Below are 22,208 nucleotides of genomic sequence, written 5' to 3' on the forward strand. Positions count from 1 at the left end.
GAATGTTTTACATGAATTCGAACATTTACACGGAATCCGTTCGGGTAAACTTTCCTTGTTACTTCAAGAAACTCGTGAACATTTGTTTTTTTTCCCGCAGTTTGTAGTCCGACTGACGCGTTCCGAAATCAGTTTCCTTTCGGCGGATGAGCGTTTTTTCCAGATTCGTGACCGCTGTTTAGTGCCGTCTCTGACTGGCTGGTGCGTTTACAGACTCTATGTTCTGCAAGAGTGACAAAATGTGCGCGCGAATAAGACGCGGTCGGCTCGTGTCAGATGATCCGAATAATAACAAAAACTGCACTTTATAAACAACAGTTATATCGCTATGTGACGTCACTGAAAGCTGTTTCCGGCTTCCGCGACGCGGTTTTCTCCAACATCAGCATCCGCCAGGCATGATGGGAGATATGTGGGGAGGGTCGCGGTTTCCATGACAACCAAGAGCAGATGGAGAGTCTCCTGCTGACGTTCTCATCTGCGGTCCGTTTTTCAAACCCGCTTCATCATGGTCCGGATTATCGCTGCAGCTCCAGAGTCCACACCACTTGGTTCTAACCCATTATTGTTGGATATATTGTGCAGATCAACTGAGAATGGACCTGTTCTTCTCCGGAGCCACAACAAGTACGTGTGCCAACACACACAAAAACACACTCATCTTACTGAGTGTCACTAACACTCTGGCCTGCAGGTTCGCCGGTGAAGCGACGACGGACCAGACACACCTGTCGCCGGTGAGATGAGCACGTGCTGTTGACCCTGGACCATCTGTCTGACTTTTCCTTCACCCCCTAGTCTGGACGAGTCTCTCCTGTCTCCTGACTCGTCCTACGTCTGTTACCCGGCAGACGGCGGGGAAAGTTGCTGCTGCCGCCGCTCGCCACGCCTCCTGACCAACGGCTACTATGATGTCAACGACGACAGCTTCCTATGGGACGACCACGGCAACGTGTCTCTGACGCCGTGCAAGAGCAACGTGTCATACAAAGAGAACCTGGTCAGGTGAGGGAACTGCTGTCGGAACTACATCCCTTATGGGTGCCATGGTAACAAACCAACCCTGCCTCACCTCAGGATCTTTCGAAGACGGCGGCGGCACCGTGGCTCTCTGGCCAATCTGCTCAGCGAGGTGACAGAGAGCTGCCAGTCCTGGCTGGGTCAGAGCGTCTTCAGAGGAGTGTTCGGGACCGGTCTAGTCAAGGAGCCAGACCAGGTCCCAGCCCAGGAGTCGGACCCGAACCCTGTGGGCTGCACCACTCTGGACGACTCAGTCTGGAACAGCACCTTCACTTACGGTGAGAAATAGGGCGGGTTCCTCAGTCAGAGCGCAGGATCCTCCGGAGGAGCCCATCATGTGACCACCAAGAGTCTCTTGTTCCAGATGCCTACGAGGCCCCGCCCCCTTCTGACAAACCAGCCCCTCCACACCAGCTGGTCCAGGAGGAGATCTCCTCAGAGACATGTCAATCACAAGACCCTGACCAGAGGTTCAACCTGTCACCAGCCGGTCTCGCTGAAGTCCCACCCCCCACAGCCTTCCACCCCTGCAGCCTCCCTCCCCCCTCAAGTGAGACAAGCGCTTGCTCCTCAGCACTCATCTGTTTCCGGGTCACCACAGTGCACCTCATGTGCCCCTCGTTTCAGGGTCGACGACGAAGACTCTCCTGCTGCTCTTCCTCATCGTCTTTCTTGCCTCGGCTGCCGTCTTCATGTAAATACTCTGAAAAGTCCACTGTTCTTGAGAAAAACAAAATCTAACTTATGTTTCCCAGCAGCTCGTGGACCAGTTTCGTCGCCCTGGGAACCGCCACTGCAGTCACCGCCTCCAGCCTTTGTAAGTCTCATTCTACGGTCCTCTCTGTCCGTCCTTGAGTCGGGTGTGACAGACGGGGTGCTTGTTTTCAGGGTGGAGGAGCGGAAGGCGCGAGTGGCGGCTAGCGAAGACAGAAGTGAGTGACTTCCTAGGGTCTCTTTTCTTCTCTGCTGTGACTCTGTTGACGGTATCATGTGACCTTGCAGGACATCACATCGAGAAACGAGTGAGAAAAGGAGGAGGAGACAAAACTTTTAGTGCCATATTCACAATTTGTACGACAGAAGGATCAGCAAACAGCGCCACCGTTGCCGCAGCAATCACAAGGGGAAGTTATAACTGATGGACTCGTGATGCTGTGGTGTTGACCTCCACCGCACCACCTTTAATACGCAATCAGCACTTCAATGGTTGGAGATGTGATTCTCAGATGTTTTGTAATAAGTTTAATGTGTTTACTTTTTTGCTAACCAGCGTTGCCACGGAGACTGGCTTCTGCATACTAAGCTTTTTCATGTAATGAATGAATCTAAGGTCCAGTTGACTCCACTCACCTGCTGACACCCACATCTGTGATGTTCTTGATAAGAGTCGCCCCCTACAGGCAGACATGGGAGCAGCTGTGAGGTCAAAGACTTTTATTACGAAAACACACGAGCTGAAACTGAACAATAAAGTCACTGAGCTGGAGGTCCAGGATGCTCTTAAAACAAGGTGTGCTATCCATCTGTCACTGTGGTGCCAAGGTGTGGTGCGTGGTGGCCAGGTGTCGGCGCAGGTGGCTCCCAGAGATGAAGGTCTTCCCACAGAACGAGCAGTTGAACTGGCTGCAGTCCGAGTGCACACTCATGTGGACCTTCAGCGAGCCCGACTGGGCAAACCGCTTGCCACAGTGCGAGCAGCTGTAGCGCTTCTCGCCAGTGTGTACGCTCTGGTGGCGCTTCAGGTTGCTGGAGTCGGAGAAGCGTTTGCCGCACAGCGGGCAGACGAAGGGTTTCTCGCCGGTGTGCACTCGCATGTGCGTCTTCAGGTTCTTCAGACACGCCAGAGTTTTGCCACAGAATTCACAGCAGTACGACTTCCTGTGTGCGCCCAGTCGCCGTTCCTCTTCAAACATGCTCCAGTACTTCTTAATCACAGGGGTGGTGAACTTGGGCAGCGGAGCCTCCTGCTCGCCGCCTGCGAAGACCGCTGGGCGCCGACGCTGTGCCGTGGTGTTCACCGACGATGTCCCAGGAGGATCCTGGTCTTCGGAAGACTTCCTGCTGACACCCACGTCCACCACTTCCTGTTTCAGCTGTATTGGAGGATTCACGTCACAGGTGTCTGGCGAGAGAAGCCAAACAAATATAAGCCCTTTTGTTATGGGAACGCGGGTCAACAAGTTGACTTGCCTGCTGGGATCCAAGCCTCACTGTCGTCCTCCACCTTGACCGTCCGAGTGTGTGTTGTTTCCACCAATTTAGAAGACACAACACATTCAGAAGTTTGGACCGGACTCACCGATCTGGACACTGGTCCACAGAGAGGCAAGGTGACTCTGCAGCGTGGGGCCTCCTGGGGCCAAGCTGGGGAAGGCAGCGTCTTCCCTGAAGATATGAAAGTCAGTAAATACTTCCAGACTTGAGAGGTTCCGCAGCAAAAGTGCACAGTAAGACTCTCCTAAGCACAAGGGTAGAAATTAAAGTATTTCATCTCAAAAAACGGTTCTACTTTCTGACAGCACCAGCGCCAATTGGTTTAAAAACACGTGTGTGTCTGAGCTCAGCAACTCTGTAGTTAAACTCAGGAATGAAAGTGCAACATTTGTAAGTGTGGCCTCATGTGATGGCAGTTGGCATCACGGTGTCTACCCTCTACCTCTAGGAGCGGCCAGTCTCGTGGGTCGCGTGGCAGCCAGCTGGACCCTGGTGCTGGTCCGCAGGGCGCTGGTTCGGAGCTTCCTCCGCAGAAGCTCGTTTTCTTTGCGGCTGCGCGAGAGCTCCAGCCGCAACAGCGAGTAGGTTCCGTCCAGCAGCGCGCAGATCTCCGAAACCGCCGACTGGGTCAGAACCTCCATGATGGACGCGAGCTGTGCGCGCAGAGACGCTGCAGGAGACATGACGGCGGTGGGAGGAAATCTAACCGGATGTAAATAAGGCCGAGCGGAAGTGACGCCTGCTAGTAAAGACACACGACGAGCGCGATGGACGAGCGAGTTGATGTTTGAAGAACCTAAAACAGACGTGATATTTTGGCGACCGCGACTCCCGTCAGAGTTTGAATCGTGTCCATTTATTCACTGCTGACACTTAGTATCCAGCTAAGCGACGGTCGGTTGAGCGGTGGCCTGGTTCTGGATGGGTTCCACCTTCAAGGCGATAGTCAGTAGATGCCTGCTTCGTGGGTTCATACCCCTTGGTGCTGCCAACATTCAACGTTTGCCAGTATTTTCCCAAGAATCATAAGTTTCTTGTTAAGACTTTATTGTTTACAAAAGAAGATGAAAGACAGGAGGCGCCCAAACAAAGAGAAAAATAGACTTCAGATCTGTTTCTATCTGACGTACGAACGTCGGGAATAAAGTTCTGTCAATTCCGTCGTTAGAAAATAGGCAGTTTAACGAGGGTTAAATATTGATGTCATAATCTCTTCGTACAGTCTGGCTCCTCTCACTGAAAGAGGACCCGTGATCAAGCATCAAAGCTGCAGGTTCGGTCCAACAGAGGGTGCCGTCGCGAGCAACAGAAACGCAGGATGGAGAACATGAAAATCTGAAAACAGAACCAACCTCTCGAATCTGAGAAAGAAGTTTCTTTACGGTTCACAAAGGAGAGCTTGTTTGACATGTTTGACATATCTCCAAGTCAGAGCTCCAGCTTATCAAAACAAACATGCTAAAATGATGTCAAATGAAAAACAAGTTTCTGAAATGTGACGACTGGAATCCTGAGCGGCGCCCCCTTCTGTCCAGCCAGAACCTGCAAAGCTTGCGTGTGCCGCTGCCATCAGGCAACAGCGGAGAGCAGAAGGAGGCGTGTTAGCAGGGGAAGGGGCTCGTCATGTGCTGACGATCAAACGTGCAAAATTTCTCTTCCGGTCCGAAGCTCTATCCATATCCTGCAGGTGCAGCGGCTACATCGTCGTACCGGTCACACGACCCGTGTGTGCTTGTCTCACGGAGTCCGAACCAGGAAGTAGAAAACACCGGCGTCCGGTGCGCAGGCAGGGAGGGGTGGCGCCGACATCACAACTTCTCCTTGGAGTGGACCCAGACGAAGCGACCCGAGTGATCCTCTATGACCCGCTTCACCTGCTCGTAAATCTCTTCCAGAGTGTCGCCCTGGACCACCGCTGCAGACACACAGGGGAGGTGAGGTTGAGTGACAGGTGAGGTGGCTGCAGCAGGGGGCGCTCTGCCTCACCTGTGAAGTGCTCAGTGAACTCCTGCTCCAGCTTGCCAGCCCTCTCAAACGTTTTCCGGCCCTGCTCCTCCGACAGGCGCTTGTTCATCTCCCTGCAGCGGGAACATCACAGGTAACTACATGGTAACACAACTGCATCACAATAGCAAGCTGACTCCAGACTGTACCACAGACAGATCAGGTCAAGTCACTTACATGATGTTTTCCACCGACCGGGGCTTGATGAAGATGGCGATGGGATGAAGCTGCGCCACCTGCAGGCGCTTGATGGCATTTCCAGAGACGTCCAGGATGCAGTGTTTACCCTGAACGCACATTAGTGACACTTCATTTTCTTCACACAGTGTAGCGTTGCAGCAGCATGCTAGTGTGTGTTTCCTGATCACACCACAGGGATCTTTTTCCAGAGTGAGGCACAGTGAACCCGACACCCCATGAGTTCCTGGCTGCCTCACCTTGTCGGCGACCTCCCGGACCGAATGCACGCTGGTCCCGTACAAGTGGTTGTTGTACTGTCCCGCCTCGATGAACTTGTGCTCCTGGATGTCCTTCTCCATCTGCTCCCTGGACCCCACGAAGTGGTAGTCCCGGCCGTCCACCTCATAGTCTCTCTTGGGCCGCGTTGTGTCTGCAGGGCGACAGTAGGGCATGTCAAGCGACCAGTACGTCTGATCGGAGGGCTCGGACGACTCACGTGGCACGCAGGACCCGAACTTGTCAGGGAACTCGGAGATGAGGTCGTCGTTGATCCGGTCCTTCATCGGGCCGAGGATGATTACAGGTCGGCTGTAGTTCACTGCGAGTCAGGAAATCAAGTCCAAGTCAGACTACATGGACTACATGATCAAAAATGTGCGCATGGGGACTCGTACCCTCCTGCTGGGCAACCGGTTCGTAGGACAGCACCATCTCCTCTGGACCACCTGCACACAAAAACAGTTACTCCGAATCAGGTGCCTGGCTCCAAAAGTGGGCATAGTCTTGACTCACGGTAGCTACTCTCACTGTCACTAGCGTTCGACGTCACATGTTCTGAAACCACAAGAGAGCGCAGGTCAGATGATCAGCAAACCTCAGCTGCCGCGGTCGTAAAGCTGTGGGCGGGGCCTCTTCACAGGAAGGTGATTGGCAGTTGGGGCGGTCACCAGAGTGGCTGATGGGTCAATACTCACTGTGACTTCTAGAAATGATGTCATCACACGTGTCCTGACGTGTCAGCAACGAGGAGAGAAACAACCAGAAACACATTACTGAGTCGCAGCGACAGACTTGAGAGCCGAGGACACGGTCGCCACGGCAACATTCTCTGGCTGACTGAGTTTAAGTCTGTCATACAGAAACTTGTTGCCGTGGCGAACTGTACATTTCTGCCGTACGCCGCCATCAGATGACCTCTGACCTCTCCCGCTGTCGCTGACCTCTGACCTCCCCATTCTCCTGCGGGTACTTACGGTCCAGGTCGCTGGTCTCCAGCTCGCTCGCCTCTTTGCTCTTGTTGAACGGAAACTTTCGAGTAAACAGGTTCTTTTTACGCTTGTCAGTGACGGACTGCTGAGGAGAGGGAGTGGAGGGGGGGCGTGGGGAGGGTGTAGGGGGCGGCAGGGGACGAGAGGAAGAGGAGAAGATGTGACCTCCGGACTGAAAAAACACGACCTGTCCATTAGTTTGAGCTCGGAAGTCACTTCCTGAGAGCTCTTTGGAGCAGAGAATCATGGGAGGTGCTCAAGTCTCAGAGGACGACAAGGAGACTTGGGAACGGAGCATTGAGGAGCAGGAGGCGCCACCCACAGGGTTAGGAGCAGCACATGCTTCGGTAACCAGTCGTTAATCATTTAGCCACTTCTCGTGTTACTGAGGCGGCCTGAGCAAATGCCGCCGCGGTGGCAATGCGTGTAACAGTGGGCCTGGCCAGTGACATCATCATCATCATCATCAGATCACATGCTGTAGCTGTCAGAGGGGGAGTGAGAGGTGAGGGAGGAGCAGCGTCAGTGTCAAGCGTCGCAGACTGGGGTTCATGCGTGTCCCTGTGTCGGAGCGTCGGGTCACTCAAACACACGAGTGTGAGCTTGGTAAAAACTGGCCGACATGCAGTTAACGCAAAGATTAGTGCAACTCTCGTTAGTAGGCAGAGGTCAGGTGACCGCGGCGTACACGCACACAGACACAGACACACACAGACACAGCTAGTAAGTGCTTAAAACCTCTCTTGCCTTTCCTCCTCCCACTCTTGTCTCTTTGCAACTCCTGCTGTCTCTCCTCCACCCCACCCACCCACCCACCCACCCATTCACCCACCCACCCATCCATCCATCCTCGCACTCCCCTCTCTCCTCACACACATAGCTAATAGATGCTTAACACTGCTCTGACCTCTCCTCCACCCACCCTGTTTCTCCTCCCTCTTCTGTCTGTCCTCCACATCTCTCTTTCCTCCTGTCACTCTCTCTCCTTCCGCCATCATATGATGAAGCTTCACTTACCCTTTCTCTGGACTTGGCATTAAACTTGACCGTCTTTAGTCGGGCCCGCTCCTTTTTCTCCACCCTGAGAACCAGAGAGCAGTGAGACCTGGTCTCGCTCTTTCTATCACACACACAACAAACACACCGACCTTCTCTTGCTGGGTATGACCCCGACCTCCTCCACCTCGCCCTGAGCAGTCAGCTGCCTGGCCTGCCACCACTCGTCGTCAGAAGCGTTAACCACGTGGAGGATGTCTCCAAACCTGAAGTTCAGTCCCTGACTAGGCAAACCCGAGTCCCTCGTCCTGTCGTAATCGAACAAAGCTCTGAAATAAAGACACAAAATGTTAGCAGTCGGATGACAGTGGTGATGCATCCAGTGCAATGAGTGGTTCTGACCTGACGTAGAGCGACCTCTTCTGGCTGGTGCGCAGAGACCCGGAGCCAGAGCTGATGCTGCTGTTCATCATCTGCTCCCGGAGGTCATGGATCTTTGCCTCAAAGCGACTGTATTCTGGAGACAGAAGTTATGTGACTGTCACATGACCAGAAGGCTGCACCAGCTGCAACAGCTACTCACCCTCTGGCCTGTAGTGGGCGATGATGGTTACAGTCTGCCCAGCGTTCTTCAAGGCAGCTGCTGCTTGTTCATGAGTGGCATTACGAAGGTCCACGCCGTTCACCTGTGATCACACACACACCACCCAACCTGCTCGGCAGTGTGTCTTGGTGTATAGCGCGTGTGTCGTGAACCTGTGTGAACATACCGACACCAGCCGGTCTCCTCGCCGCAGCTCTCCGCTCAGGTCCGCTGCGCCTCCTGCCAGGATGAAGGAGATGAAGATTCCTTCTCCATCTTCACCTCCCACAATGTTGAAGCCCAGACCCGCCGACCCCCGGACCAGAATCACCTTCCTGGGATCCCTGACGTCCAGAAGGAGACTGTCAGAGCAGATGACAAACGGCTAGGAAACGCTTTGGTGAGTCTCACCTGATGACGTCGTCCTCTCCCAGAATGCTCTTGGGGGTAGGGGAGTAACGTCCTGTGGAGGTGGGAGGAGGGGCAGGCTGACCCAGGAAGTTAGAGGGGCTGACGTGGTTATCCAGGTGAGGAGGGAATGCTGTCACACAAACACACAGCAAAAGTGTTTAGGTGTGTATGGCTACTGTGATTGTGTGTGTGTGTGTGTGTGTGTGTGTGTGTGTGTGTGTGTGTGTGTGTGTGTGCGCGCGCACTCACAGCTGGAGAGGTCAGGTGAGGTGAAGCTGTCGTTGATGAAGACACTGGTTGGTTTAGAAACCTTCAGGTAAACAACATCAGGTGTGTGTTTCAAGGCAGTGACGGCATGTTCATGAGTGACCTCCTCCAGACACACACTGTTGACCTGTATCACACACAACACAGCGCCTCAGTTTGTCTTGTCTGTGCCACAACAGCATCCGCCAACGTGCGTGTCTCACAGCGAGCAGCTTGTCTCCAATCTGCAGGCGTCCGTCCTTGTGTGCGGCCCCCCCCTCAATGATCTTGGTCACGTAGATGCTGTTGTCTCCGGGGATGTGTTGGTTACCAACCCCTCCGGCGATGCTGAACCCCAGACCTAGTGCAAGTAGTCAGAGTCACAGTCAGATGTCCAGGTTCTCAGTGCGTTGGCATTCCGCCGTCTACCTTTTGGTCCTTTGACCAGCTTCAGCTCCGTCACTTTCTCTGCGACAGGTTTTCGGCGCCGCACGTACAAGCGCACCAAAGCACCGGCTTCTTTCAGCGCCTCCACCGCCCGACTGTGCGTCACGTCGCGTACATCCACCTCGTTGACCCGCAGGATGACATCATTGACCCTAAAACAAAGTCATGTAACCATGGAAACCACACAGCTCCAATCTAACAACAAGACTACACACCTGAGCCGTCCGTCCTGGGCCGCCGCTCCTCCTGGGATGACTTTGGTGATGAAGATACTGGGGTCTTCTCCGATGTGAGGGTTGTCGATGCCGCCAGCGATGCTGAAGCCCAGACCCGAGTTCCCCTGCACACAGAACCACCAGCCTGCTCTTCAGAACCCACATCCAGACACACAACACACAAGTCAAACGTACCCGCTCCAGAGTGATTTCCTCGTACTCATAGTCTGCCTCCGTACCGTTCACCTACACATACACACAAAACGGAGGTCCAGTCAGAACCGCCCACAGGCATCAGAGAGACTGATGAAGACTCACATAAGGGGGCATGTCCAGAGTGTCTGTGTTGACCACCACAGGAGGAGGGTTGGCCTGATAGAGAAGACAACATGAAATTAGCTTGCATTTGCAACACAACAAGAAAGCGGAGACACACATCCTCCTCCTCCTCCCCCGCATGTCAACACAAACTCTACATATTCATCCAGATGGTGGTCTGAGGGAGCCAGAGTCCAGAGCCAGGTCAGGTTCTGACTCAAGATCGCAATCTAACAGTCTTCAGGCGAGTCAGTCCAGATATCGACCCAACACAGACAGACAGGAATAGAACGTGGAGGTAGACAGGTGAAGGAAGAGGAAGCAGACAGGTGAGGGAAGAGGACGCAGACAGGTAGAGGAAGATGAGGTGGACAGTTGAAGGAAGAGGAAGCAGACAGGTGGAGGAAGATGAGATAGACAGGTAGAAGAAGATGAGGTGGACAGTTGAAGGAAGAGGAAGCAGACAGGTGGAGGAAGATGAGATAGACAGGTGGAAGAAGATGAGATAGACAGGTGGAAGAAGATGAGGTAGACAGGTGAAAGAAGAGGAAGCAGACAGGTGGAGGAAGAGGAAGCAAACAGGTGAAGGAAGAAGAAGCAGACAAGTAGAGAAAGATGAGGCAGACAGGTGGACAGAAATATTAACAGAACCTGGGGGGCTGTCGGGGTGATGGTGGGGGTCTCGGCTGGTGAAACAGGGATCACAGGGATAATGGAGGACGGGGTCGTGACTTCTGCCTGCTGGACAATAGCATGAAAATGAGGGTTCAGAGTGTCACACATCCACACCGAGCAGGAGAGATGTGGGTGGGCAAGTCAGTGAGTGAATGCAGGTGGGGACAAACATGGTTTCAGATGTTTAGACACTTCTGATTCAAATATCTGCGTGTCCTGTGCCGAGTCATCACCGTGACCTCCGTTACGTAAAGCCAGTGAACATGTGGAAGCCAGCACCGCTAAAATTAGCCACCACATTGACGCCATTGATCTGCAGCCCTACTTCCTGAAGCTCCTGCCCCCCACCCCCTCCCTTCCGCCACCAAAACAGGCAAATTCTAATTAGAACCAAAAGCTCAGATATTTCTGCGTGTGCCTGGCCATGTGTTGTCTGAAGGATCCGATTCACGGGACCAGGAAGGGAACCAGGACCCAGGTGAGCTCCAGCACCAGAATCAAGCCAGCAATCCAGTGACGTCACATCATGTACAAACACACTACAGGATTAACTGCAGCAGTAGCTTCAGTACAGTTGTGCTCAGTTGACACGTGGGGCCATCAGGACTCTACCTGGCTGTAGGTGAAAGGCGTCCAGGGCACTTCGGGCCGCCCGCATACCTTGGCCGTGCTCTTGGTTGGACTCTTCTTGACGCTGTCACGCAGGTTGAGGAAGCGGCTGCGAGCGCGGTACGAGCCCGGAACTGTGCAGGCAGTGAAGCGGGCCAGGGATGCCTGGACCCGAGGATGGGCCTGAGACGGCCACTGCTGTGGCACCGGGGCCGCCAGCTGGTCCACCCATAGCTGCTTCCTACAGCAGCCATTCCCGGAGGCAGGGTCCTGCCGGGGCGGCCGGGCACTCATGTCCCAGGAGGAGGTGAGAGCAGACTCCTGCTGACTGGGAACGCTCGGGCTGACTGACCTCCTGGTACTGTCTGCGCTCAACCCCGCCCCCCCCCACCAGTAGAGAACACTTGTCAGCACCGAGGGGAGGCAAGAGGGAGGGGGCATTTCACTCACTGCATAAATAATCAATGTCAATCCCCCGGACTGTGTGTGTTTCTCCGAGTTCATGTGTGTGTACACGTATTATTATTCTTGTGTGGACCAATCTAACAAGGCACTGATCTTGTCAGGGCATTTAAGCAGGTCCCCATAGGGTTTTGTGAGTTAAAATGTCAAAATAACTGGGTCATTATAATTGGATTTGGCTTTGAGTTCTGGTTCAAGTTAGCCATTTGCTTTGGATGGCTAGGTTCGGGGTGAGAGGCTGGGAAAGCATTGTGGCAATGAGAGGTCCTCACAAAAACAGAAATACCAACATGAGTGATCATCAGTGTGTATTCATAAGAGTATGGGCATGTTTTGGCTTACTTGTGGGTACCAAGTCTTGACAAGCCACCTTCTTGTGAAGACCTTTTGCTTTGCGAGGACCTTTTGGCTTGTCCTGACAAGGTTTAGAGGGTTACAATGCTGGTAAAAGTAGTTTATTATAATTGGGGCCAGGTTTGGTTCAAAGTCCTGGACAAAGTTAGCCATTTGTTTTGGTTGGTTAAGTTGAGGGTGAGAAGGTGGGGAAAGCATTATGGTAATGAGAGGACCCCGCAAAGATAGCAAAACAAACGTGTGTTCACATGTGTCCCATAAGAACTTCGCACTCCAATATAAACTTGTTTTGAGGACAGGGCTTCAGTGATGACCTCATTGTACACCGAACAGACTTTCCGACGGAATCTAGGTGCACCTGCACAACACGACATCATCATCAGACAAACCACTGCAGTTAAGTGACGACTAGCAGACAAACTCCTCTAAATGATGAGGGAGCCTATGACATCAGTCTCCATCGTTGGTGTGACATCATCTCCCCGTGCCACTGAGGATACAAACGTATATGCTAATCTAGCAGGTCTTCTTGGCTGGAATGCGGGCATTGCCATGTCACCTGCTGTGGTCACATGATTTCGGCCTCATCACATGATGCCAATAAAGCATCTCTTAGCCCCCCAACCGCATCCATACACACCGGCTTATCTGACCTACCAGTAGGCGGCGCTGCAGCTTCTTGGTTCTCCTCAGGGTGCCGATGACGCGCCGTCTGATAGTTTTAGCGAACAAGAGCGAGTTCAGCATGTTGTTGCTGTCGCCTCCTCTGCACTCTCTGCTGCAGAGCAGGCGAGGGGGGGAGTGGAGGGGCTCCCCCTCCCAACTCCTCCTGTCAGAGACACACGCAGAAGCTGCAGCAGGCTCGACGTCCTCCTCTAGCGTGAAGAAGAGGAGGAGGAGGAGACATGGTGGAGAACAGCGAGCAGCATCTCTGTCTCAGCAATATGCTCCTCCCACATTCACCCCTACACTGTTTTCTTCCTTCCATCGTCCTAAGTCTTCCCTTTCTTCTCTTCCTCCTCCAACATGACTCAGCAGTAGAGATTGCTGAGTAATCACTGGTGTCATCCGGAGTGAACACCGATGCTGGAGTAGCACTTAGTGCAAGAGATAGCATCGATGCCTGAGCAACAGTTGGCATTTTCCTCCCCGACCTAATGCTACATAGACGGCTAACACTAGCATGGGAGCAGCACAGACACACAAACACACACTTAAGGAGCTCTACCGATGGAGGTGCAACACTTAACATGGTAACAATCTTGGGTGGTGAAGGGGGGGTAGTTACCTGGATGGGGGGGTACGGGTTGGAGGAGCAGGAGGGCGTGGGGGAGGGGAACTCCGATTGATTCAGTCCTAATGGAGACCCGTCAAAGACGCAGTCGACCATCGCCACCTGCAGGACACGAGGAGAGTCTCGCAGGTCAACTTTCAGGACGACATCACAGAGATGATGTCACAAAACCAACACCAGGACGATGATGTCATCGACCCGGCTCACTCGGGACTAATATACGCAGAATTACTTTATGTTGCGATGGGCTTCAACTCTCTGTGTCCAGCAGGAGGCGCTCCTCGACCCCAGTTCTTTTAACAGCTACACACGCGGATTGTGAATGATGACACGACGGCAAGAACGCTTGACACACTGGCGTCTGTGCATCAGTCTGTGTGTGTGTGTGCGTGTGTGTGTGTGTGTGTGTGTGTGTGTGCGTAAGTGCATGCGCCTATGTGTGTGTACGAGTATGCATCATACCTTCAAGGGAGAGATGTGCGCATGTGTCACATATCCATGCACGTTCTCGATTTGAGACAGGTTCTTCTCCGAGACCTGGACCAGCTCTGGACCCCCCTCCTCAGTCAGCTGCAGGGAGCTCTGGTCCTGGGGGGACACGTCCTCGTCGTGGTGCCGATACCTCTGCTGGAGATAAAGGGCAGTCAGAACTGGTGGCTGAAAGCTGTCAAAGTTCAACGCCAAATAAAGTTCTGACCAAACCAACCAAACTGTTTGCACCCCACAGGGATAGAGGAAAAAAAACCCTCAAAACCGAGTATCAACTTATCAAGAGTTAAGAAAAACAGAGTGAAAAAGAGACAACAGTGCAACGGCACCAAGGCGATAACCTGTGTACCATGATGATACAGGGAATACGGATCCGGCAACAGGGCGACACCATGAGAATGGATCCTACAACAACACTGTGACGATGGACCATGAAACAGGACGACACCATGGCAGTGTGGCGATGGACCCACATAACGTGATGGCACCGCAACGATACACCGGAGTAACGCAATGATACCTAGACAACAGACCTGGCAATGTGATGACACCATGACAATGGATTCCACAACACTATTATAATGATGGACCCCAAAACATAACGACAAACACGTCAACATAATGACGGCATAAGACACAGTGGATGTGATGACGCTGTGATGACAGACCCAGCAGCGTGATGACACCATGACGGCACCGTGGTGGCGTACCCAGGCATCACGATGACAGCATGACATGCTATATCCATCAGGAGAAGGAACTAGAACTGCGGCAAACTTCTCGAGGGAGTCCACTTCAGCGCAGAGCTCAGCGGAATGCTGCCAACACCGATATAGTCACGGCAACCCCAAAATTTGAGGGCAGCCGAGCAGAGTCAGGAAAGCGGGCGATCCAACAACACCGACAGGACTCATGGCCCCGCCCCTCACAAGGACCACCCACCTTGCAGCCGAACATGAGGGACACGGTGCGGTTGCTGCAAGCCACTTTGCAGTGACACAGAAGAGGAGAGAAGCACTCAACCGTCCTCTCCTCGGGGACCGGACTGGCATCCTCCGACTGGACCGGGCCACCCCCCGACACACGCCTCCCCCTCCTCTTCTTGTTGTTGTTGGGGCTCCTCCCGCGCTGCCCGGCATTCCCTCCTCCACTGCTGCTGCTGCTGCTCCCGGCTCTCAGCATCCGCCTTCATTCCTCACGTAGCTCCATCGCAGAGACGCGACACGATTCCCCCCCGTTCGTGTCCCCCTCCACCCACTCCAACCCCTCCTCTTGAAGATTATAACCCTCCTTCACCTCCTTCAGCTACCCACTTCCTCTACCTCACTCTGGATCCCTGTTCAGTCACAGTAGTGTATGTGTGTGTGCGTACGTGCACTTGGGAGGGGGAGGCAGTGAGAGGAGGATGGTCACATGACACGTCAGATATATGGATGTTGAATCAGAGATGTGGGAGAGGGGAGAAGAGCTTACTGAAAAGAAAAGCATGCTGCTCTTCTTTAGGTACTTCCTGTCAACTGGAGAACACAGCGCCACCTGCTGGTTACCACCCTGGCCTTTCACTGAGGCTGTCCACCTGCTCCAGACTACAACCCAGAACTTGGGGCTTTCTTATAGAGATCCTTTTGGATCAGAACCTCAAAGGCATGAGACCCAGTGTGTTATACTGCAGTCACAGCGGCACCCCCTGCTGGACTCTTTTGCTCATCACATCAAATTCAAAATGATTGAAACTCCTCAGACCTGAAGGTAAAACGGGCCTGAAAAAAATCACCTCTGTCAATCTGGGCAGTCTGTCCAGACACACGTTCTCTGAAGTGACTCAGGTTGCAGGTGAAGAAGAATATTTCTGGAACATTCCTCACAAGAGAAGAGTCTCAAGGGTTATGACAATAACACCTCTTCATACAACCCTGTACCCAAGCTACCATTCGTACGTCACAGGAAATTTCAGACACGTGTCACCAAATTTGGCAGCTGCTTGTACACAAAAAAACTCAATATGAAAAAAAAATCTTGTTTTGTCAGAAACTTTTTCGTGTCTAATCATGGAAACAGCTGTCTTGACAAAGCAAGAAGTGATGTCATGTTGTTCTGGTCATGGAGGGCTCCGTCAATGAAGCACCACACTGGTGGAGTAGCATGTAGATTTGTCAAATCTCTTGCAGAATGCTTGGTTGTGAGCCATGGAAGTTATATTTGAACCCTGAGGTGCCCCCAAACTGACAGACACAAGGTTCACTTCCAGCACACGGATTACCAGATCGAGCGCCAACTCTGCTCAAGTTCATATGTATCCCGTCAGAATCTGTCGCCAACTTGGAGGGAGCAGCGTCAATGAGGCCTCTCCCATGTAGTGAAACGCAAACAACTCTTCAAGAGATTCAAAAAAGATCACTGTATTTGGGGACGCAGACTCTGATCGGGACAAATAAACAAGCAACAAAGTGATCTCTGCCATTCAGGACGGGCAGTGGGACTCGGTTTAGTAATCCGTGTGGAGGGGAGGGGGGGCATCAGGAGCACATACCAAGCAACACCATCTGCACACGAAGGCAGGAGGTGACAGTCGTGAGCGGATCGACCCTCCCACAGTGGCGGTTTCACTCACTAATCCAGTGCGAATTAGCCATATACACCGTCCCATGTTAAAACTAATCCAATCAGTTCAGTGCTTTATGACATAATCGGAGGATCCATCACAGAAGTTCAACGTCACTCACTCACACACAGTCCAGTTCCACAAGAACCGCCACCATGAAAGTCCAGAACGTCAGTACAGGTCCAGTCCTGACTGGCCACCTGAGCGGTTGCTGGGGGAAACCAGAGTGCTCACGCTCAAAATCTGATTATCGGTCATCACTGACATGACCCGGAGTCAAACCCTAACCTGGGAAACAGGAGGTGTAAAGCAACAACTTGTGAGGGAGTCATGTCTGCAGATGAACAAGTCTTGTGTCCATAGTGATAGAAAGTTTGAGAATTATTTTTGGAGAAAATACATGTTGTGAGAGGAGGCGCTAACAGCTAATGGGCCAACTAAGCAGCAACAGTGAAGTCATTGAAGAATGAAAAATAAAATTCCACAAAACAGCGACAACACAAAGACCAGTTAGAATCTCCAAGCTTCTCCAGACCAGAAACAGCTCTGTTCAGAGGTTCTTCGATAATGGACTTCTGAAGAGATGTGACTGCAGTAACATTGCAACCAGAACCTAGGGGTCCAGCCAGACAGATAGTCAAGACCCGAGCTCAACTGGTTTCACACAAACCCAGACAACCGCCCAACAGCTTGCGGCCCAGAGACCAGGAGAAGCACTGAGTAGACCACATGACCAAAAATGAATGAAGTGACCCAGCAGGCTGTCTCAACATGTTGCCACCAGCATTGTAGACCAGAGAACCTGAACATCCAGGATCCTCAAGGAACTTAAGCCTCACCAGTATTTTGCCGTCACATGATCAGAGCAATGAGTGGTCACCCACAATTCATACAAATTATTTGGTGTTTGCAATAAGATTTGTAAGGTTTGTGTCGCAGAATTTTACAAAGTGGAACTTCACCACTGGGTCACGTTGGCTCTGATCACATGACCAGCCAAACACTGCTGTCTGGCGACATCTTGAGACGGTCCACTGACCATTGACCTGAAGCCCCCCCCCCCGACTGGATGGGACATGCGGCAGACAGGACGACCCCTGACCCGAGCGGGGGGCCCGTACTTACATGTGCATGGTGGCTGGGCGACCGGTCAGCCAGCGCCAGCGTGTGCAGGATTTCGATAAGGAGGGGAGAGTCCTGGGGGAGGGGGGAGTCAGTCAGAGGAGAGAGAGAGAAACCGGTCAGCAGTCCGATGGCGGCCAGCAGGGGGCGCTCACACAACAGTGCTGTCACATCAGACGTGACCGTTTCTCTAACCATCGTTCTTCGTCACCGCTCCCCTCAGAGCTCCTCCACCGATTCAAGACAGTGAGACAGTGAGACCTTCAGCATCAAAAACAAAAAAAAAACCCTCCAGAATAATGAACAGCATCAACATGAACCACCTTAGCTTGGTTAGCACCGTGCTAACAGGGTGTTTCCTCCCACCCGCTTGCCGTGAAACCTGTTTTGTTTTGAAGGAGCGGGCTGTGTTTACATTCTTGTAGGCAGGAGAACCAGCAACCCTCCAGGGGTAGCATCGAATGTATCCCACCGAATGACACACTTCCTCACTCTTGCACGTTCGTACCTCAATGCTGGTGCTAAGGCTGGGCAGCGTGTCCGAGGTCACCGTCGTGCTCTGGAGGCTGGAAAAGTCCCATAGGTTGACGGGAGCCACCGGGTCGGCTACCTTGGAAGACTCCGCCCACATTTGACTATCCAATAAGGTCACTTCATAAAACTCCTGGATATCTGGAACATGAGCAGAGGTCACGGAGGTCAGAAAAAACAACTCAACACTGACTGCCCATTAAGTGGCAATAAAAAGTTGTTGATTTAAAAATCCACACAAAGGCACCATGTATGGAATCTTAAAAATATTAATCATTGGAAAAATATCTGCATAAAACCAGTAAAATGGGAATTCATTAGTAGTGAATGACGAAAGAAGTATTATTTCATTTGCAGTCTTGGTCTAACCTCTTGAATGCTACATAGATACAGGGCCTCAGCAGCAACCCGCCATTCATACAAGGGTTCTTCTTCACCTGCTCGGAACTCCGCCCACTTCAAAGAGCCCTCAGTGTATTATTTATTGTGAGAGACGGAGCACAGTGATGTTGCAATCTTGTCCCACCCATAGTGATCACCTGCACTTGGGGGGAGCAACTTTGAGGAGGAAACAAAGCACCAGAGACTCTTAAGAGCTGCTGCGCTCACATGAGGGACCAGCGCGGTTCTGATCCGACAGAGTGACATGTTGTGTGCACGAGAACAGAGCAGAGAGAGGCGGTGCTGGCTCGCCAGTGAAAATAGATCAGACGCCGGTTCAGAAGACCGAACCCAAAATAGTTTCTCTTCCACAGACGTGGTTCGGCCTCCTGGACCAGAATCAGACCACACCAATCAACTGTGTGTGCATATTTGTGTGCCGTGAGAAAGGATGTGTGTGTGCACGTACGTCAACAAATTGGAGTCAAACTTGTCTAAATCCAAAAAAAAAAAAAAAAAACAGGATTATCAAGGCTGGCGAGTCGCCACATCTCCTCTCTAATCTGCCCGAGACCTCCATCTGGATCTACGTTCTTACAGAGGGTCTCCACATCTGATCGTGGAGGACATCAGGGATTGGATCTGGATCTGCTTCTGGAACTACATGAACAGAGCTGGAGCATCTCCACTTGTCTAATAATGAAGATGATGAGAAGAAGAGGACGATCGCCACACTAGTGATGAAGATGACAGTTGGAAGAGGAGGAAACAGACCATCTCTATTGAACAGAACAGCGCCACCAGCAGGCTGTTTCTGCTGCAGAAACAGAGAGCGGGACTGTCATTGGTGACATCATCTTTGGTTGTCCTCCGTAACTGACTGGCTGGTACCCATTTCAAGCTTGTGGCTGCAGCTGGAGACACCAGTGCCACGTTGAACTGCAGCTACCAGAGTCATCTCAGTCTGTGGCAGAGGCCTAGAGGAAGCAGGCCTCTGGAGGGGAGTGAAATATTCTAGGGCTTTTCTCGATCTGTTTGGTTGAAGCTGGTTCAGCTTCAGTTTGCAGCTGAGAGTCAGCTGGCATGGGAAAGTCTCATGGGAAGTGAAAACCTGACGTATTCCCTCACAGAACAGACTGAATGAACTTGCAAACAACAAAAAGTGGATGAACTGAAGACTGAATGTTGATCTTTTGACAGGCAGAAAGTCCATACTGTATATCAACATCCATGAAAATAACTCATCAGCATCTGCAGCTATGAAGGTGACCATACTGTTGGTGCATCCACCTCCCAGTGTGACTCACCTATGAGGGCCTGGAACAGGTTGCTCTGGAAGATGTCAATGACCCGCTGGATGGAGAGGCGGAGCTGCCTGTCCTCTGCATGGTTCAGCTTGGCCCGGTACTCCTCCAGCAGCAGCAATGCTCGCTGCGCATCTGCAAGACAAGAACCATGTGACAGCCCAGTTCCGGTTATGCTACTAGGCTGTAGTGTACGCTCAGGTATGCTGTGGAACCCTCCATCACGCTACCACACCTAAATGTCTCAGGTCTGCATCAGATCTGTCAGAGCTTCAGAGAAGTTGTCGACAGTTGCCATCATAAGAACATAGGTGACAGAAGCGTCATACATCCAACTAGTTTAACAAAGGTGCCCATGAAGACACAGACCTCAGAACTTCTAAAAAGGACTCCGCACCTCTGACTAGGACAGCCTGGTTCTCAGTTTTGTGGCAGAAAAGTTGTCCCAAGTTGACTAAGTATTGAGTTATCTCTGAGAGACTGAAGCAGAAACCGGCCGAGTTGTCACAGTGGAGACAAAATACGAGCTGAGCCAGAGGATGGGTTCTTGAGCAACGGTCCATCCAGGGCCCGGGTCGGGCTAGGTGCGGCCCTGCTGGATGCGGCTACTTGCTGGACTCAAAGTTTGACCGTCAATATTCCGTTGCCACCAACTTATTCATGAAGTTTCAGTGATTGCGAAGCGACGGTTCGGGAGTAAGGTGCAGGTCCGAACCTCCACCAGGTGAAAATGTTTCAGCATTCTGGAGTTTATTTTTAGTTTTGGGCACATTCAACTTGGATAGCAGCGGTGGCTAACTGTTAGCGCTAGTTTGGCTCACTTCACCTGACCGGTTCGGTCCGTTTAGGCCGAACGGGCTCGACTCAAGCCTCTGTCTAGGAGCCCTGGTATGACTCGGTTACATGCTTAGGTTCGGTCACAGCCCGGTTCGCCGGGGGCAGCCGTTAGCCGCGCTAGCTCGGCGCTGAGACGTGAAGTGAAAGCGGCTTACCTTTCTTCCTTACGGGCATGTCTGGCTCGGGTCGGTTCGGCCGGTTCTGGAGCTACTTGTGTGTTAGCCACATGCGATCCTTCCTCGCTGGCTCGATCGATCAAACAGCAACCCTCCGTGGAGGCACCGAGTCCCCGACCCGAGCCGAACTGTCCGGGCAGCGCGACAACAACAGCTAGTGTTCGGGGATTAGACCAGAAGAAGAGTCCCGGACAGTTGTCTCTCAGCGACTCTCGCTCCCGGCCGGAGACGCCGCCCGCCCCGCTCAGCCCTGATCCGACGGCCGGTGAAAGTGGGAATCGAACGTCTTTCCGCAGAACTTCATGCAGAGCAATCGGTGGGAGGGAGACCGGCCCACTTCAGTTCGGGCTCCCAGGAAAAAAACAAACAAACTTTGGGCTTGCAGAGATTCTTCGGCCCCGAACCAAACCCGAACTCTTTCCCGGAACCAGCCCGACCTATCTTGCAGTGGGCCACACTCTTGTCCCCACTGCATTCGTGTCAAACTTCCCTGCGTGTAAATCCCTCCTCTCGGTTTGCCTTCCTCCTCCTCCTTTACCTCCTCCTCCTCCAGCTCTGGATTCCAAACTTTCCTCCAAAATGGCGTCCTGGAGGACTGGGACTCGAACCATGTGACGTTCGAAACGCCTCCAGGTCCGACCTGACAGCTCACCTGCAGTTCCCGGGAAGGAAGGAAAGAAGGAAGGGCGGGAGAGATAAAGCTGAGGGCAGGGAAGGAGGGATGGAGGGATTAAGATTAATGAGAGTTAATCTGAAGACGGATAAATGGAAACATGGATTCAGAAAAAAAGTCCTCAGATGTCCCGGTCCCCCTCTGTCTGAGGAAGTCACGTTTCCATGACAACTCAGCTCTGTTACCCCAGCTCCTAACCGGTCCACCTGGAGCCACTGTCACTAGCTTGGTGAATAACTTGCTGCCACCTTGGCCTGGTCATCTGCAGGTCAGGAGTGTTGTCATTGATCATTGTAAATGTCACCTGAGCACTAATGTGACAACACGTATTTTTCTACTGAACCTACCTGTATCACTACTGAACACTGGTGTGTCTACTGAACACACCTGTTTCCACTGTGGTTTCAACTCGTTCATGTTCATACATCATACCTGTTTCTCATGACCATACTTTTTTTTTCACAGGATGTTTCTACTAAACAATGTCTCTACTGATCCGATTTCGCCTGAACACGCTGATGTTTCTGCAGAATGCTCTCATATTTCTGCTGAACACTGATGTGTCAACTGAACACTGAGCCTTGAGGTGGTCCAGATTAAAGCAGCGCAGAATCGTTTATTTTTAGACGTCATGTTTAATTGATGAACTGAAGGAGACGTTGACTCTCGTGCTATCAAGATGCGACCCTCTCATCAACACCAGACTGACCAAGCCCTACGCCATCTCAACACATGGGCACGCCCACCCGCTGCACCTCTCCAGAGCTGGACCATCAGTGCTGCCTGTGTGTGTGTGT

General features: G+C 52.3%; 3 protein-coding genes across 17 annotated transcripts in view; 1 reads left to right on the forward strand and 2 right to left on the reverse strand.

Annotated features, from left to right (window-relative positions):
- tmem71 (transmembrane protein 71) overlaps positions 1-2,539 on the forward strand; it is an 11,497-nt gene extending 8,958 nt beyond the window's left edge. The window contains exons 2-11 of one of the 6 annotated variants that reach the window (XM_053883703.1): positions 387-511; positions 586-627; positions 695-737; positions 799-1,005; positions 1,078-1,298; positions 1,385-1,570; positions 1,648-1,714; positions 1,776-1,837; positions 1,909-1,952; positions 2,023-2,539. In XM_053883703.1, coding sequence (XP_053739678.1) covers positions 451-511; positions 586-627; positions 695-737; positions 799-1,005; positions 1,078-1,298; positions 1,385-1,570; positions 1,648-1,714; positions 1,776-1,837; positions 1,909-1,952; positions 2,023-2,046 — 957 coding nt within the window. In that variant the 5' untranslated portion in view covers positions 387-450 and the 3' untranslated portion in view covers positions 2,047-2,539. The other 5 variants (XM_053883700.1, XM_053883702.1, XM_053883701.1 and 2 more) reach the window with 5 other exon arrangements.
- Positions 2,186-4,227, reverse strand: LOC128769733 (zinc finger protein 568-like). The gene is made up of 3 exons (XM_053883699.1): positions 3,677-4,227; positions 3,211-3,405; positions 2,186-3,142 (listed from the first exon to the last, which is right to left on the reverse strand). The coding sequence occupies exons 1-3, from the start codon at positions 3,915-3,917 to the stop codon at positions 2,547-2,549; spliced, it is 1,032 nt and encodes a 343-aa protein (XP_053739674.1). The 5' UTR covers positions 3,918-4,227; the 3' UTR covers positions 2,186-2,546.
- A 67-nt stretch (positions 4,228-4,294) lies between these two features.
- On the reverse strand, positions 4,295-21,311 carry dlg1b (discs large MAGUK scaffold protein 1b). 10 transcript variants are annotated; one of them, XM_053883689.1, is made up of 27 exons: positions 20,718-21,306; positions 19,729-19,860; positions 18,018-18,181; positions 17,513-17,584; positions 13,759-13,920; positions 13,291-13,398; positions 10,554-10,643; positions 9,903-9,956; positions 9,780-9,830; positions 9,585-9,709; positions 9,352-9,521; positions 9,147-9,283; positions 8,926-9,070; positions 8,677-8,806; positions 8,453-8,609; positions 8,266-8,368; positions 8,085-8,199; positions 7,835-8,011; positions 7,704-7,767; positions 6,672-6,771; positions 6,211-6,252; positions 6,093-6,143; positions 5,915-6,016; positions 5,676-5,848; positions 5,416-5,525; positions 5,221-5,312; positions 4,298-5,149 (listed from the first exon to the last, which is right to left on the reverse strand). In XM_053883689.1, the coding sequence occupies exons 1-27, from the start codon at positions 20,734-20,736 to the stop codon at positions 5,043-5,045; spliced, it is 2,952 nt and encodes a 983-aa protein (XP_053739664.1). In that variant the 5' UTR covers positions 20,737-21,306; the 3' UTR covers positions 4,298-5,042. The 10 variants fall into 10 exon arrangements, with proteins under 10 accessions (XP_053739661.1, XP_053739665.1, XP_053739663.1 ...); XM_053883687.1 differs by having other exon boundaries at positions 13,759-13,923; XM_053883686.1 differs by having other exon boundaries at positions 4,295-5,149; positions 5,676-6,016; positions 13,759-13,923; positions 20,718-21,311.
- Positions 21,312-22,208: the final 897 nt, after the last annotated feature.

Source organism: Synchiropus splendidus, chromosome 13 (genome assembly GCF_027744825.2).
Source record: "Synchiropus splendidus isolate RoL2022-P1 chromosome 13, RoL_Sspl_1.0, whole genome shotgun sequence".
Lineage (NCBI taxonomy): Eukaryota > Metazoa > Chordata > Actinopteri > Syngnathiformes > Callionymidae > Synchiropus > Synchiropus splendidus.